The sequence below is a fragment of the Numenius arquata genome, chromosome 9 (genome assembly GCF_964106895.1).
Source record: "Numenius arquata chromosome 9, bNumArq3.hap1.1, whole genome shotgun sequence".
Classification (NCBI taxonomy): domain Eukaryota; kingdom Metazoa; phylum Chordata; class Aves; order Charadriiformes; family Scolopacidae; genus Numenius; species Numenius arquata.
The window spans coordinates 58015962-58030917 of NC_133584.1; the positions used below are offsets into that span (position 1 = coordinate 58015962).

General features: G+C 42.6%; 1 protein-coding gene across 1 annotated transcript in view; it reads right to left on the reverse strand.

The window, feature by feature from the left end:
* The window catches only part of PKHD1 (PKHD1 ciliary IPT domain containing fibrocystin/polyductin), a 248200-nt gene that overhangs the window by 219978 nt on the left and 13266 nt on the right, over nt 1–14956 (reverse strand). The window contains exons 9-22 of the mRNA XM_074153149.1: nt 14494–14533; nt 13851–13921; nt 11776–11877; nt 11357–11452; nt 10204–10339; nt 9233–9347; nt 8131–8406; nt 7231–7320; nt 6385–6478; nt 5407–5549; nt 4363–4493; nt 3175–3359; nt 2647–2785; nt 324–478 (exon numbers count right to left, since the gene is read on the reverse strand). Of these exons, the coding sequence (XP_074009250.1) occupies nt 324–478; nt 2647–2785; nt 3175–3359; nt 4363–4493; nt 5407–5549; nt 6385–6478; nt 7231–7320; nt 8131–8406; nt 9233–9347; nt 10204–10339; nt 11357–11452; nt 11776–11877; nt 13851–13921; nt 14494–14533 (1773 nt within the window). The remainder of the gene's footprint in view (nt 1–323; nt 479–2646; nt 2786–3174; nt 3360–4362; nt 4494–5406; nt 5550–6384; nt 6479–7230; nt 7321–8130; nt 8407–9232; nt 9348–10203; nt 10340–11356; nt 11453–11775; nt 11878–13850; nt 13922–14493; nt 14534–14956) is intronic.

The window sequence follows — 14956 nt, forward strand, 5'->3', positions numbered from 1 at the left end:
GAAATTTACTGGGTCCCAAATGTCAAAAGATCTGCACTATTTAATAACTTAGAAAACCTCAAAACTTGTCTCCAGTTGCGACCATTAGAAATTTTGTCTAAGTAATACTTTTCATTACGTGCAATCTACAGTTTGGGAGACATGAAATTTCAGTGTACAAGTCCTCTTCCTTCAAAATAGAAAGGTCGGAAACTTCCTAGATGAGAGGGGCAGGGAGGGGGAGTCAGTCTGTACCCCAAGCATTTCCAAGGCTCAATATTGTCTCTTCTTCACTTGGCTCGCTACAAAGGAAATGCAGGACCTGTACTTGCATCTTCTCTTACCTGATATCACTGTGTTGGCCAAGTGGATGCAGAAGGTCCCTCCAATAGGTGGGGATGACTTTTGCAGTCTCTGAATGGTGAGGCTGACTCTCACATCCTCCGTGGAGACATAAAGGTGGCCGTACTCCTTAGAGCCCTCCCCAAGCAAAGCACCTCTGTGTGACAGAGAGGGTTCACATGAAGGCATTAGCAGTCAAGACCCCCACTCCTGACACCCCCATGTCTCTAGCAGCAGAGGGACACCTATGGGAACACTCTTGAGGGACGTATCGAGAACACATTCAGAGTTCAAAAAGAATTGAGTACTCCCAAATTAAACCTACACAATGTAGGCAATGCAAAAAACAGAAAACAATGGAAAAACATCTATTTATTTAAGGCAGAAGAAACAGTTCATACAACACCACGCACAAGCAAGTCCTGCCCCTGTACTCGTGTTTTTAAAGGACCAACTCAATGCAGCCTGGGCAGCAGCTACAACATAGCAAAAAGCTTTCCTGCTTCATCCTGTAGTCTCTTCGAGTCTATCAAAATCTTAACTCCCCTGAATTTCAGCGATATTTCGCATTAAAGTTCACTCAATTTCTAAGACTTAAAATATTTTCTCCCTTAGCACTAAAATTCTCCTTTTTCAAAGGAGAGACTTTGCGATACAATGATGCCACCGTGTGGTTAAGTGTCTGGATGGCAGCTGAAGACTCAGAGCTCGGCCGTAGCTGCTTCTATTTTTCAAGAATCCAAAACCAAAAGGACCACTGAGCCTTCTCGGTGGGCGTACAGCTGGGACAGCAGATTTTTATCTAATAACCCTGAAATGACTGAATAAAGTTGTATTAGAACACAACACAACATGTGCTCAGTTAAGAGAAAGAGCCAGGTGTGTTTTGAAGATATCCAAAGACAGAGGACCAGACCACCCATTTTTAAAGCACACACTGATTTCTGGTTTCAGTCTTCCTGGCTTCAGCATCACACAGTGGTTTCTCTTACATCTTCCTCTGTAAGATGGAGAAGCCAGTGTCAAGCACTTTTTTTTTTTTTTTCCCTTTTCTGGTGAGAGGTACTGTGATCAATCCATCTCTTAATCTGTTTTTTTGATAAAGAGATTGATCTTCTTAAGGCAAGAAGAAGATCTCCAAGGCATTGTCACGTCAGTCTTTTCCTTTGTGCCAAATCTATCACCTCAAGAGGTGATAGATGAATTCACCAAAGCCTTGGATTTCACCAGGAAATATAGGCACTTGGCTCCTGTGGGAACCAGATCAGACAGGCTAATTTTCTTCATATTTTAGCCACCTCTTAAAGGAGAATCTATTTTTCTTTAGAGCACTCAAACCTAATGACATATCACTTTGCTTTTGCTTGAAGGAGAGACCCCAAGGCAAGAAACCAAATTAATTTACAGCAGACTGACATTCGTCTTCTTTTGAAAGGAGGCTTCCTGTGGACATCTGGGCAAGTCACTTTGAATGAAGTAACTGAGCCAAATTAACATCTGGCTGCTGCAGAGGAAGGGAGGTTGCACCATTCCAGCTTCTCGCTTGCCTGGGTCTGTTCCCATCAGGTCCTTGTTGATTCAACTGGATACAATCCAACTTTTACAGGATTTATTCTCTGGCAATATGGCCCTTTAATGTTATTCTCTCTGGTCTGGTTGGCCTATGGCTCTGCCTCCTCTTTTATTCTTCCAGAATAGAAACCATCTGAGTAAACAAGGACATATAAGGTGGACTCCCATTGCCTAACATGACAACTGGTGCCATTAAAGGTGTTTGGGAGCACCTCTGGCTGGTGTCCATCCACTCTTCCAGGGGGGCTTAGATTTCCTCCTAGTCCTACATCATATCTTGGCGGCCCGTGCATATCTTACATAACCCAGAGGTTAGCCGAAACATCTTAAACACCTCTGGCTCAGAAACTGAGTTCCAGTCATATAACAGAACTTTAAGAACCAGAAGTTCTGATTCATACCGGAATCAGATACCTTTGCTAAGATGTCTACAATGTATGCTCAAGATCCTATACGGTGAGCAAAGCTCAAAACACTTGTGCTGAGAGTGAAATTAAGTATCTTAATTTAGAACTGCAGCCCATCTACTGAGCACAGACATCTGTGCAGGATTCAGTAGTCTAAACAGTCTGAACATCAGCCACTTGAAATGCCTAGAGAAGACTCCAACAGAAGCATGGTGATTGCCAAGCTGCAGTCTTACCCTCCACTGCCTCTAATGTCCTGTCTTAGATGACAACCTGCTCCAGACATGTCAGAGTGACGTACAAGATGTGTTACTGAGTACTGTGACAATCTACTCGCTGTCCCTACCTTAGAGACAGAAGGGGCAGACTTGCACCACAGCCAGACATCATCCAGGACACATTGTAAGTGGGAGAAGACCCCACCACAGACACGGCTTCAACGACCCTCCCACCTGGCCAAGATGGTTTGGGATCTCTCTGAGAAACTGAAAGAAAAAGAGCACAAGCACTCATTAGAACAAGGAGAACAGCTGTCACTATATCTAGGTTATTTCCATTTCATCACTGGAAACATACCTTCTTGGGACTTTTTTGGCCTTTTTTTTTTTTTTGTATGGGCAAGACCATTCAAGAGTTACATTTGTAGAAACATGTTTTCAAATAAACCAATAATATCAGTATTTGGCAATTCCTTCATGATTGTTTTCACACAAAAAAAAAAATATACGTTCAAGAAAATAAAATTATTTCTGTGCCTGCTGTGACATGCCCCTCCCTTCAAAAAAGTTTCAACCAGCCCTATCTTTAAAGATTTTAATGGAATATTCTGGTAAGACGGTAACATTAACAGAAAAGAAAAAAAAAAGCAGATTACCGGTAACAGCCCTGTCTGCGATGATGACTTCATCAAGATAAAATGACCAAGATGTTTTCTTTTGCAGCACAGGGCTCTGCAAGTCTATCTGATGCACAAACACCGGGGAACTGGCAGGGAGGTCCTGGAGAAGCGTGGAGCGAGTGACACAGCCCTTCCAGAGGTCCGTGCAGGTAAACGTCCAGCTGGAAGACACCAAGGCTGTGCAATCTCTCTTTTGCTGTGAGATAGTTGCAATAGCTGACTTTTGAGGTGCTTTATGAAGCTTCTAGGTAACATCAGGTACTGCTGTTATTGCCATTGTTGTTACTCATACACAAGACACTTGCTCAATGGCTTGTGATCACTCTCTACATGTCTCTGTTGGGTTCCCCATAGTGAGAAACAAAGCTTTAGATCTCTGCTTAGGTGTCCTCCTCTGTGTCACAGAGGGGGATATGGGAGTAACTACCCCTGCTCTATTTTTGGCAAAAACTCTACAATAACATCAGTGACCTCAGCAGGGGCCAATCCAGAGTTCAGGCCTTTTGGGAATATCAGATGATTCCTCAGAGCTCCCAGCTCTCTCCACCATGCAATAATATAATCTCATCCCCTTCTGCCCTTTCCGGGCATGCACGCACACCTCTCACACAACCTTAGAGATACCCAGGCTGCCAACTTCACTTCCTGAAGTTCTTCACAGATTCTTGATTTTTCATCTGCCTGCCCCTAACTGCACTTCTAACACCAAAGGTTTTCCACCCATGTATTTTAAATGAAATACTGAAAATCAAAGACTACACCAACTTTCAAAACTTTGTGTACCAATGATCTCATAAGTTTCCTGGGAAAACGAAAGATTCAGTTCTATCTCACTGCAGAAAATCCACTGACTGTTGACAAAGAAACCATGACTACCAGAGACAGAACAAACTCTCCATCCGTGCATCACTACAGTGTTATGGTGCACATAACACCAAACATTTATTGCAGATTTACAGAAACAAACTTGCAGATTTATTCAGCAAGTCCTCAAAAAGAATGGAAGCGTGTTGCAGGAATGGCTTTGCAGGGCCAGAGGAAGTGTCAGCTTGCCCCAACTGACAATTTGTTCCATACAAATAAGAACCTACTTCTCCCAGTTTTCCTAGTACACCTTCTTACCGTGGAAAGTGACATCTCTGGAAACTATAAGTATCTGGATACCTTTTAGAGTCAGTTTTATTGAAATCCCATAGGCAGGTGATGTTCCTCTTCACTGAACATAAAGAGACATTGGTGTAGGACACTGAGACATGAAGGATATTGCTCATGTGGCCTTTATGGGCAAAACACACCTGCAAAAATGGGGGGAAAAAATGACAAATCAAACCACAGGTAATTTATATGTAACGTCTGTAGAAGATATTATATTCTGTTTCAATCCCACTTTGACATTAGTAGGGAAACACATTGTTTAAGGTCAGCCACAAAACCCACCGCTTAAAGCCAAATTGTCTTGAATACCACCTATAGAAGACAGCGCATGGCATCCAAGTGACCTGTGTGCCACCACATAGCACCAAATTGACCCCTTCAGCTTCAGTGATGTTCTGGGGCAAAACATAGCTGGGAAATACCAATGAGGATTTCAAGTATTTGGGAGGAAGGAAAGGAGACTGGAGGAGCTGGTTTGATTTGCAAGGTTTGGGAGCGGTGTCAGGTGAGGAAATAGGACTGGAAGAGGTCTGTGAAAGGGAAATGAAAGGAATCTGAAAGGACTGCAGGAGGCTTTGGGGATGAGTCTTTCCCTCTTGCCTCTTTCCTTTCAACCTCCAACTATTTGCCACCCTCAGGTGGCAAAGAAAGGGTGACAGTTGAAATCAAGACCTTATTCCTATTAAAAGTAGCTGTAGAAGATGAGCAGAAAAGTGAGTGAGAGTGGACCCCCAGATAGCAATTTTTTTTTTTCCTTTTGTCAAGAAGTGACATCCCTGCATCTTCCATTTTTTCCCAACACCATCCCAGCTTTTCCTTTCCCTCAGCAAGGGTTGTATCTCCTGGAGCAGATAGCAGCCAGTTGTATTAAACAGGGATCTCAAACTACCACCCAGTCAATAAAAGACACTCTGCTCTGTCCACAAGCATAGTCTAAAGACATGAACCTTTGTGGATCTAGAAATCTAAACAGACCAGCCGATTTTATAAAGGTGATTGTGCTCTGAGTATTCACCTCCCAGTGTAACCTACTCACCGAGAGCAGCCACTTACATGTGTGTATTCAGTAAGATCATATCTTGGTAGAGTTGATGGGGAAGTTTTCACCAGCTGGCTTGGTCTATGAACGCTGAACCTCCCACAGAAAGGCTCTGTACCACTAACAATGTGTCCTGTGGTAATAAAGCCCTTCATATCTGACAGATTAAAAAAAAAAAACCAAACAAACAAACAAAAAACAAACAAACAAAAAAAACCAAAAAAACCAAACCAAAACAAAAACAAACAAGCCAACCAAGAGGGGATGAGAGGCTTGAAAATTATTCAGAAGACACCAGTACGGTCAAGAGATTCATGAAAACACAGGAAGTGGGTATCCAAAATTTGTCAAACAGTCCTACTCTTAGGTGTTCTCCTGCCCAGATAAGTGGTGAACATTTGCAGGGTAATTGTTCCCCTTATTTCTTTATTTACTTTTTTTTTTTTTACAAAAACAATAGCTCTTTTGTACCTTGCCTGACTAGTCAAGTAGACCACAGATATTTGCACTGTTTCACTTTCAGTCATCAATAAACACTGAAAGCGAAGACCTCCAGAGTCAGAATCAGCTGTTTCCACAGCCTGAGGTGTAGCTATGGGCTACACCAGATTTGCTTCCCCAGCAGACGTATTGAAACGTGAATAATTTCACATGTCCCAGAACTTGCATTTTTTTGCCTCTACTTCTAACTTTTCTAACAACCAAAACATATCACCTGCTTTGATAAGTCTGCTGCAATATGGCTGAGTCATGCAACATGTTACAGAAAGAATATTTCATTATTACATGGATCAGGTTGGTTTTAACATTAGTTCCATAAACTCCCCCTTTGGAATACATACAAATAATGAATAGCTGAGAAACAAATATATGTACTCAAACCTATTAAAAGTGTAAATTTACTATCATTAAAAGTTTAAAGTATATCTATTTCATAAAAAGAAATCAGCTCTCACAGTAAACACTACTTATTTGTCACAGAAGATCATTACCTTCTTTCTCAAAGCCATTGCGGAAAAGGATTTTAGCAGAAGTTGGCTCAGTTTCACATCCTATTGAAAGAAGTTCCTCTATTGCTGTTTGAACCTTTAAAAAAATTTAAGGAAGTGAAAAGCAGTCATAGTACAAGAGTGTTTGGATCATTTTAACAGGGAGCTTCAACATACAAGTCATCACTGCATTTTTCATCAGCTAGGAACCAGTGGCAAGGCAGCTCTGGCTGAGCAGGTAGCCAAATGGTAGAGGATAAAATGCAGCTCATCACAGAGAATAAAATTCCAGGTCTAACACCCTTCAGAGGGTGTGAGGCATCCTTTAGGCATCTAGGAGCCTCCTCAGAAAGGTGCAGATTCCTTATATGAGCTATATCACAGCCCAGGCATCTCCATGGCCCTCCAAGCTCCACCAGTTGTGTTGACTAGATATCTAATGACTATCATGGAGATATCACCCAGGGTAGTAATTACAGTGACCAACTACTGCATCAAGAGACTATGGGATTTTGAAGAAACCAGATCAGAGCTCCTGCCTGAAGCAAAAGCCATACACAGCTACACATTTGGTCTTAGAGGGGAAGTCCAAGGGTCTAGTGTCTGAAGATACCACGTACTTCATTGCAGACATGACTGGTCAAGATCAGATGCTGTGATATGCTTAGAATATACTTGACACTCAGCTCCCCAGAAAATCCCACTGCAAGACACTCTCAGTAACAAAACCACCCATACCTCATGGAACATTTGTCTCAGCTTCTGGGCTAAACACTTAACTTCTGTCAAGTACCAGAGCTCCATCACAGCCCGGCAGAGGACTGGGTAACTGCATTTAGTGATGCCTACCTGGAGAGCTGTAGCATTCGTGGGGATCATTCTGCGCAATACGTTATTCCAGGAGATACTGAAACACCCTGTACCAGACACAGTCAACATCTGGTAAGCAAAGAAATAAAATAAATAAATGAAAACAGATACAAACCGCATGAGATGCACAGACTTCAAACCTAGTATCTTCTACTGAGGAGGATTTTACAGCCAGCATCTTGCCTTTTTAAGCCTCTGTAAATCAAGACTCCCTTCAGCTACTCTTAAACTGCTCTTGTCCTCCATGGTCTCTCCTGACACAAGCCTTGGGCTCCTCTTCTAAGATTAATAGGAGCACAAGGGGTACACAACCTGTGCAGACATGCTGGCAGCCACAAATGGTCCCTAAAGCTCCTGACCAGCAGCTCTGAGGTTTAACCACCAGGACAAACTTCCCTCGTGGCTGAGCACTTCATCAAGCTGAAAGTTTCTATCATCCAATTGCAATAGAGGGTTGACCAGATAACACACACTGTGAGTGTGCTGCCAACTAAAGGGGGGGAATAAAAACTATTACAAACTTTTACTAATTGACATTAAGTAACAAGGTGAGGCATTAATGAGTGAGACAAAACATGAGGGGAGTGAACATTGCTTATACTTTAATACATGGAGCAGATTATAGAATCATATATAGAATTAATTGTTGAGTATTGCATTATAATGCATCTACATATGCCCACCAATGCATGTAAAAACCATGAGCACCTTCAGCTCACGATGCTATTTCGCATCAACTATCTCAGCGGGTTAAAAACAAGGTGGGAACACACTTTCATGTCTAGCACCAACAAGACCTTTACAATTAGGATTTTCTGCCATCCATGTAAGCTGAATCAAAGTTAGTCCAGCTCCCAGGATCAAGCACACAGCACTGACCAGCACTTCTGGAAGACGCAAGGCATGAGCCCGAATTTCTTGTCTCTCGATGTAGTAGTTGTTCACCACGTGGGGATTCAGCCAGGTGTTATGTATCTGGACTCCAATCCTCATCCCATTGCTGGGTGCCTCTCCGTGGTGTAGTGCTTCCAGGTAGTACCTCGAACCAGCAGTTAGTTCAAATTTCTGGGATTTTGGTTGCCAATGCTCACTCCAGCTCTTCACCCAGTTCTCAGACCACTCCGAATTGCCAGCAGGGAGAAAAGCTATTCTCACCTGTGTCCAGACCAACCAAATCAATCAGTTACAGAGCCATTCTTCCAGCCCCAAGAAACACTTTGTCCAATACCACAGCTCCAAAAAAACCCCAGGCTTGCACTTAGAACTGATAGCAGTGGGTTGATGGTTGACACACTCCTTCCTGTTATACAGGAAAAAGCCATCATCTCAAAAAGCTTTGGTTTAGCATTCAAAATCATGAAGAAGATAATTCTTATGTCTGACCATAGCCCTAATAACTGTTCTCCATGCAACTTTTCATGGATGACTTCAGTTCTACATCTCATGTCCCCCAAATACAAAAGAACTATGCCCACAGCCCTCTGAGATATAGTATGTTACCCTTAGCAAGATCAGTAATGCTAGGGTTTTTTGTAGAAATAAGAAGTTCTTTACATTTCTTTTAGCCTTCTTTAGTTACTTGTCTTAAGAATAGCCCAGAGAAATAGATCACTTTCATTTTTAGTATCATCTCAGCTTTACAAAGGGAAGAACCAATGTTTTCAGAGGGCAAAATTTCAACTGGCAAAAAAGGAGGTGAACCGAGGAAGTCAGACAGCAAACCTTCTGGTCCCCTTGTTAGTGCTAGTGATGTCTTCAGGAAAAGACAAAGAGTCTGGTCGCAAGACTGACTTTTTCATGAGTTGAACGGCTGATAAGGCCAATGTAAAACATCAAATATAATCACACAGATTTCACTCTGCAACAGATTCATAGTAAGCACAAATAATCCAATTCACACTGGGGAAATTCCCACTTGTCATGACCTTAATTAAAAGGATTTCCTATCCTGATTTCATTTTTTCTCTGCCAAGAGTAATACCTTATGTTCTGGATCTTGGGACAAACTTAAGTAGAGAGATGCCTGACCATCTGCCTGAATCCAGAAGGTGTAATTGTTGGTCTGAGGAGCCACAAAAAATCCACGAAGCCTGGAGCTAAGCAAAAGTAGAACATCCATAATATACAAAAGAGTTAGAAAAAGCCCCAGCCCCACACCCCACCTTCACACGTACACTGAGCAAGGAGGAAAGCCTGTGAGACCAAGTTATAGCAAAACAAACTCAGATTTCAAAACTGAAGGAACCTCAAAATGACCCATATTCACATTAAATGTCATTTATGCTTTACAGAAGCTTTTAAAATGGAAAAAAAAAAAACAACAACAAAAAACAACCAAACGAAAAACAGCTCCATGAAAATAAGTATGGCTTTGTTGTAGGTCACCTTTTGTTGGTCAAGCAAAGCCTTAACCCTGAACAAGCAGGAAAAGGCTCAAAAATCACATACAAGATCAACTGAGGAAAACAGAGAAGTGATAGAAAAATGCAAACATTCATGCATATTGCACAGCTTTTCAAGAATATATCTGAAGAGGCAGTGGGCACCAACATGGTTCAGATATTCTCGCAGCTTGGGGTAAATCAGTTTATTTTAATTAACTCCACCCGCTCTGCAGCTGCCGACATCAGCTGAGGATCTGACCAGAGCTCCAGCCCAAGACAACCTCAAACTGGAGCTCCTTCTACCTCTGCAGCAATTTATCTTGTGGTATTTCAGCACATATAGGCCAGGTAGAGCAGAAATACTGAATGAAAGCAAAAGGAGGAAAAATAAAGCACTTCACTGCATATTTTGAGCTTCAAAAGGACCTCGGAGCAGAGGGTTTGCTTTGATTTCTAGGAGCTGTGCAGCAAGGCTCTGCTATAAAGAGCTGTCAGGTGTTATTGCTACATCTTACACTGCTAAAGGTGATTGCCCTGGCTTCATCCCTTTTTTAAGATCACTGAGTACCTGAAGGACTTCTTTGCCCCAGACAGAAATCTTACTGGGGAACTGGCATTAGGTACAAACTGCCATCTATATCCAGGACCTGTTTCTGTCAGATCAGAAGCGTCATCCCAGACTTCAAAGAGAAGCCCTCTGTTTCCTAGAAAGTTAAAATAAAAGCGTTCTAAGTAGCAGCCAACAAAAATCCCAGAGCACATGCTAGAATCAGTGGTGGTGTAAGGAGGCAGGCCAGAACAGAAAATTTTAATAATGAATTGGCCCTGTTTGTGGATCTTTTTTGCAGTCCAAGGCAGAACACAGATCTCACTTTAGGGAATTTATTCTACCTTGAAATCCTCCACTGGAAAGAATGGAAATTTGCAGAGAGCAGAGCATCCATCCAAGCTCATATCTGCTATTGCAAGAAAAGGTACTGAACTCACCCACAGTCAAAATGAGCTAAGCTATGCTTCCTCTAAATATTATCCATGCTTTTTTCCCCTTCCTTCTCCAGAGCCCTACACATCAGGCTGACCTTCCTCCCACCATCACCCATTGCCAAGTGGTGGGCTGAGCTTTCCATCTTGCCTCTCTTTGCTATAGAATCATAGAATGCTTTGGGTTAGAAGGGACCTTTAAAGGCCATCTAGTCCACACCCCTGCCATGAGCAGGGACATCTTCAACTAGATCAGGTTGCTCAGAGCCCCATCCAACCTGACCTGGAATGGGCACTTCTCTGGGCAACTTGGACCTGTGCTTTACCACCCTCATTGATAAAAATGTCTTCCTTGTATCTAGCCTGAATCTTCTCTCCTTTAGTTTAAAACCATTACCCCTGTCCTATCACTACGGGCCTTGCTAAAAAGCCTGTCCCCATATTTCTTATAAACCCGTTTTAGGGACTGGAAGAGGCTCTAAGGTCTCCCCAGAGCCTTCTCTTCTCCAGGCTGAACCCCCCAACTCTCTCAGCCTGTCCTCACAGCAGAGGAGCTCCAGCCCTCCGATCATCTCCACGGCCCTCCTCCCTATCAAACTTAAGAGAAACTGGAGTGATGTTGAAGCAGACAGTTTTGGAAACCCACGTTTATTGACTACATTCATCACCAAACAATTCCTGACCTCCAGTTCCATGTGCGGGTTTGCTCGTTTGGACCTTCAGTTATTTGAATACTGTACCTGGCTGGGGGGCACCAAGCCTCCTGCCCTTGCCAACAGGCTCAGTTGTGCATCTGATCTGCTGGGGAGAGACGTGCTTGACTTTACAGGGGACACCTGGCAGCAGCAAAAGGAGACAAACGTGCTGTGAGACTTGGAAAACACAGCTGAGCTGCAGCGTGAACCCATCAAAAAGGTCAACACTTTGCTAAAAAAATGTATTATAAAGTAAGCAAAACAGTTCATGCCCACAGTCAGAATAACTGGAGCTTCCTGGTGGTGAGTCCTACAACTCCAGCACTGGTATCCATCAATATCAGGCAGGTTTTGTGGTCAGGGCCATTACTACTGTATTAAAAAAAAAAAAAACCAAACAAAAAACAACCACAATAAAATAAAAAAAAAAACCAAACCAACATTTAACACATTTTTCCTCTTACCTGCAACAGTGACCTGCACCGGCTCCTCAAAGAAATCCCCCACGACAGTGAGATCGGTGCCTCCCCCAAGACTCCCACCAGCTGGGAACACAGAGACTATTTCTACAGAGAAAGGAAAAGGGGAGATCTGAAAAAAAAAGCATTGGAAACGTTAATCCCAACCCTATTTCTGTCCAAGCCAGAAGCGCACTTGCACTGTTTCCAGCCGGAGCAGGCTCCTGTGAATGAAACAGGAATCCCACTGATCCTTCACAGGGGTTTTGGCGGCCACCGGGATTACACCAGGAATGAGCAACACAGATAACTTGGCTGCACGACAGAAGAAAGACTGTAAAGCTTGCACTGTTACTGAGCAGTGGCTGCATCTGTCCTGCTCAGGTTGCAAACCGGTATATTCCGTGCTATTGAGCAGCCCTGGGAAAAAAAGGGTGGAATTAAAACTGTTTTAATCCTTTTGACCTTGTCTGACTCACTTCATGATTTAGACTGTAAGTTTAAATGTTACTGCACTTTCCAATTGTCCCTTAGGCTTCAGGGACAAATGGAGGGAGCTGAACATCTGACACTTGAATGTTCACATCATGACTACAAGAATCTCCCATGATTTTACCTCTGTTATAGTCATGCCCTTCCACACTGGAAACCTATTTTTCTCTTCTATGACATTTACAGACTTTGCACTCAGATGTCCTAGTTTAACCACACAATTGTACTTGTATAGTTATGAAAAAAGACTGATAAAAATATGAGGGAAGTTTACCCAGATCTGCATGTTTTTCTTAATTTATCTGATATTTAAACAATATTTTACAATACTGACTGCTCTCAAGTACAGCACTGTTTGCTGGATCTTGGTTTTGCTGGTGCTCTGCCAATAGCCAGATCCATTCAGGGTTATTTTTTACCGTGCCTTTATTTGTAAATAAAATTTGACATAAAATTACCCTCCTTTACAAATTGACTTGAATTTATAGGTGAAAACAAGCTGTACGCTATAAACAACATACAAAATGCAGGCATGTATTGGCTGTGTTCAAAAAAACGAAACACTCAACTTTTCTTATCTCTTGAACCAAGCTTCTCAGATACAGCCCATAAGGAACAAGTGCATTCTTTACATTAATTTCAGCCAACTTAATGACAAAAGCTTGCTAGGACCTTGCTGGGGACCTGTGCAGGTGAACCAAGGGGCCTTTTGGATTTATGCAACCTGAGTGACCTGAGTAAGGTCACAGGCTGCCCAGGGCTTTGAAGTTCCTCATCCCCTACTTCTGCTTTGGCTATTGGTCATACAGCCTTGCTGAATCTTGGACACTATTTGCCCATGACCATAATCTTGAGTGGGTGCTCAGAATTTCATTGTCTTCTCTCTACAATATAGCTGGAAGTGTCACACAGAGGTTATTATTGTTCATGTACCTTAATTATTTTTTTTTAAACTAGTGGTGTCATTCACCAGTTATCCAGAATTCAACCAGAACCTCATTTATCAGAATTCATTTATCCAAAACCTGCCATTCACCATTTATCCAGAACTGAACCCTTGGAGTAGGTGAACGTCATCTCCTCCACGTAGCTGATGTGGGATCTATCTCCTCTTAAGGTCTGCATTTCTAAAATCTCAACCTTACCAAATGCAGTGCGAGTTAAGGGGGAAAGGCTTCTCTAGATGCAACGTCTCAAGCCTACAGCTGATCTGACAGGAAAAGGAACAACGATAGAGCAACATCACCCCAAACCCTGCCATACTGCTGTTCTCTGGCTGGCTGTCTCAGGTTAGGATGTCCAAATCAGAGTTCAAACGCATCCCTATCTGAGAGGAACACTAACTCACTGGGGATGTAGGATGTAGCTCACGGCAGCACACCCAGGCTTAGCACATAAATCCGCTCTTCCTGAAATTTTTCATCTGCAGCTTTTTGTGTGAGCAAGACCATACCAGGGGAGTGGCACACTCAAAATGGGGACACAACAGGATTACATCCTTTGGAAAAGCAGCAATAAGAAGACTTTTCTTAGACCATGCTGGGACTACCAAGAGACAGTGCAGGCAGTGAGGTTGATTCGTGCAATACCTGAATGCGTTTGATACAAGAAAAGCTCCTGTTTGGCACTGATGAGCCAAGCACCTTTGTGTACTGCTGACCTGCAAGAGAGAGAAAATACCTGAGAGATCCTTGGCCATTTAAGTTAAAGTGGACCTCTTTTGGCAGAGCTGGACATTTGCTCTCCAGAGGAGCAGTAGAACATTTCTACAAGGACCAACACAACCTCCCACCAGCACATTGAAGCATTGATTTAAGAGACTCCATTACACAGTTAAATCTCTTTATTAGAAGTACTGTCCCACTGTAAAGTATGGTTTTGACACTGCCAAAAACCATTCTCACCCCTTTTATAGCTAAATTCTTTCCCATTTTGATGAAGAGTTAAAAGTGAGTTGAAAGGATTTTATTCAGCTCAATTTAACAGATGACTTATACTTTAGGTACTGAAGCTAAAGTATTAAAACCCCAAAGTGGAGATGCTTTGGGGGAGGAAACATTCTCCCTTTTCATTCCCAATCTGATGATCATCTTCTCAAGATAACAAAACCTCATCTCTAAGCCATGTAACACAAGATTCAGTAAAAACATCACACGCTTATCCTGAACTCAAATGCAGCTGTGTCCCCATGCAAAACCACAGAAAAAGAGAGAAAAAGAGTCTTTTACTCACTTTCCTTTGTTGTGCACCGAGAAGCTAACATTGTGGGACCCTGGAGGAGAGATAAGTAATATGCTTTATGGCAGAAGTGTGGAGGGTTCCATGAAACGTGCATCCTACCACACCTTGTCCAAGTGTCCTGGGTCTGATTCTCCTCCCCCTTACAACAGTATAACTGTGCTGATTTCAGCAATGTGTGCAGGAATTGAACTGGATATCTGCTTAGGGAGCTTAGAACCTTAGATTGTAGGTAAACTGCAGCTTCCTACAGTTACGTATCTGAACCTGCAAGCTGAATCTCAAGTGCAGGATTTTTTTGGCTAAGCTTTGTGTCATCTTAGACCCTGTGGATCCTATCTGACCTCACTTAGCATGCTACAAGGGTGTAGACCTCCTTCAAGACCTCCATTATCTCTGACACCCCACTGAAGAGATCCCAGATATCCCAAGATATCTTATCAGTGGCTACATGAGA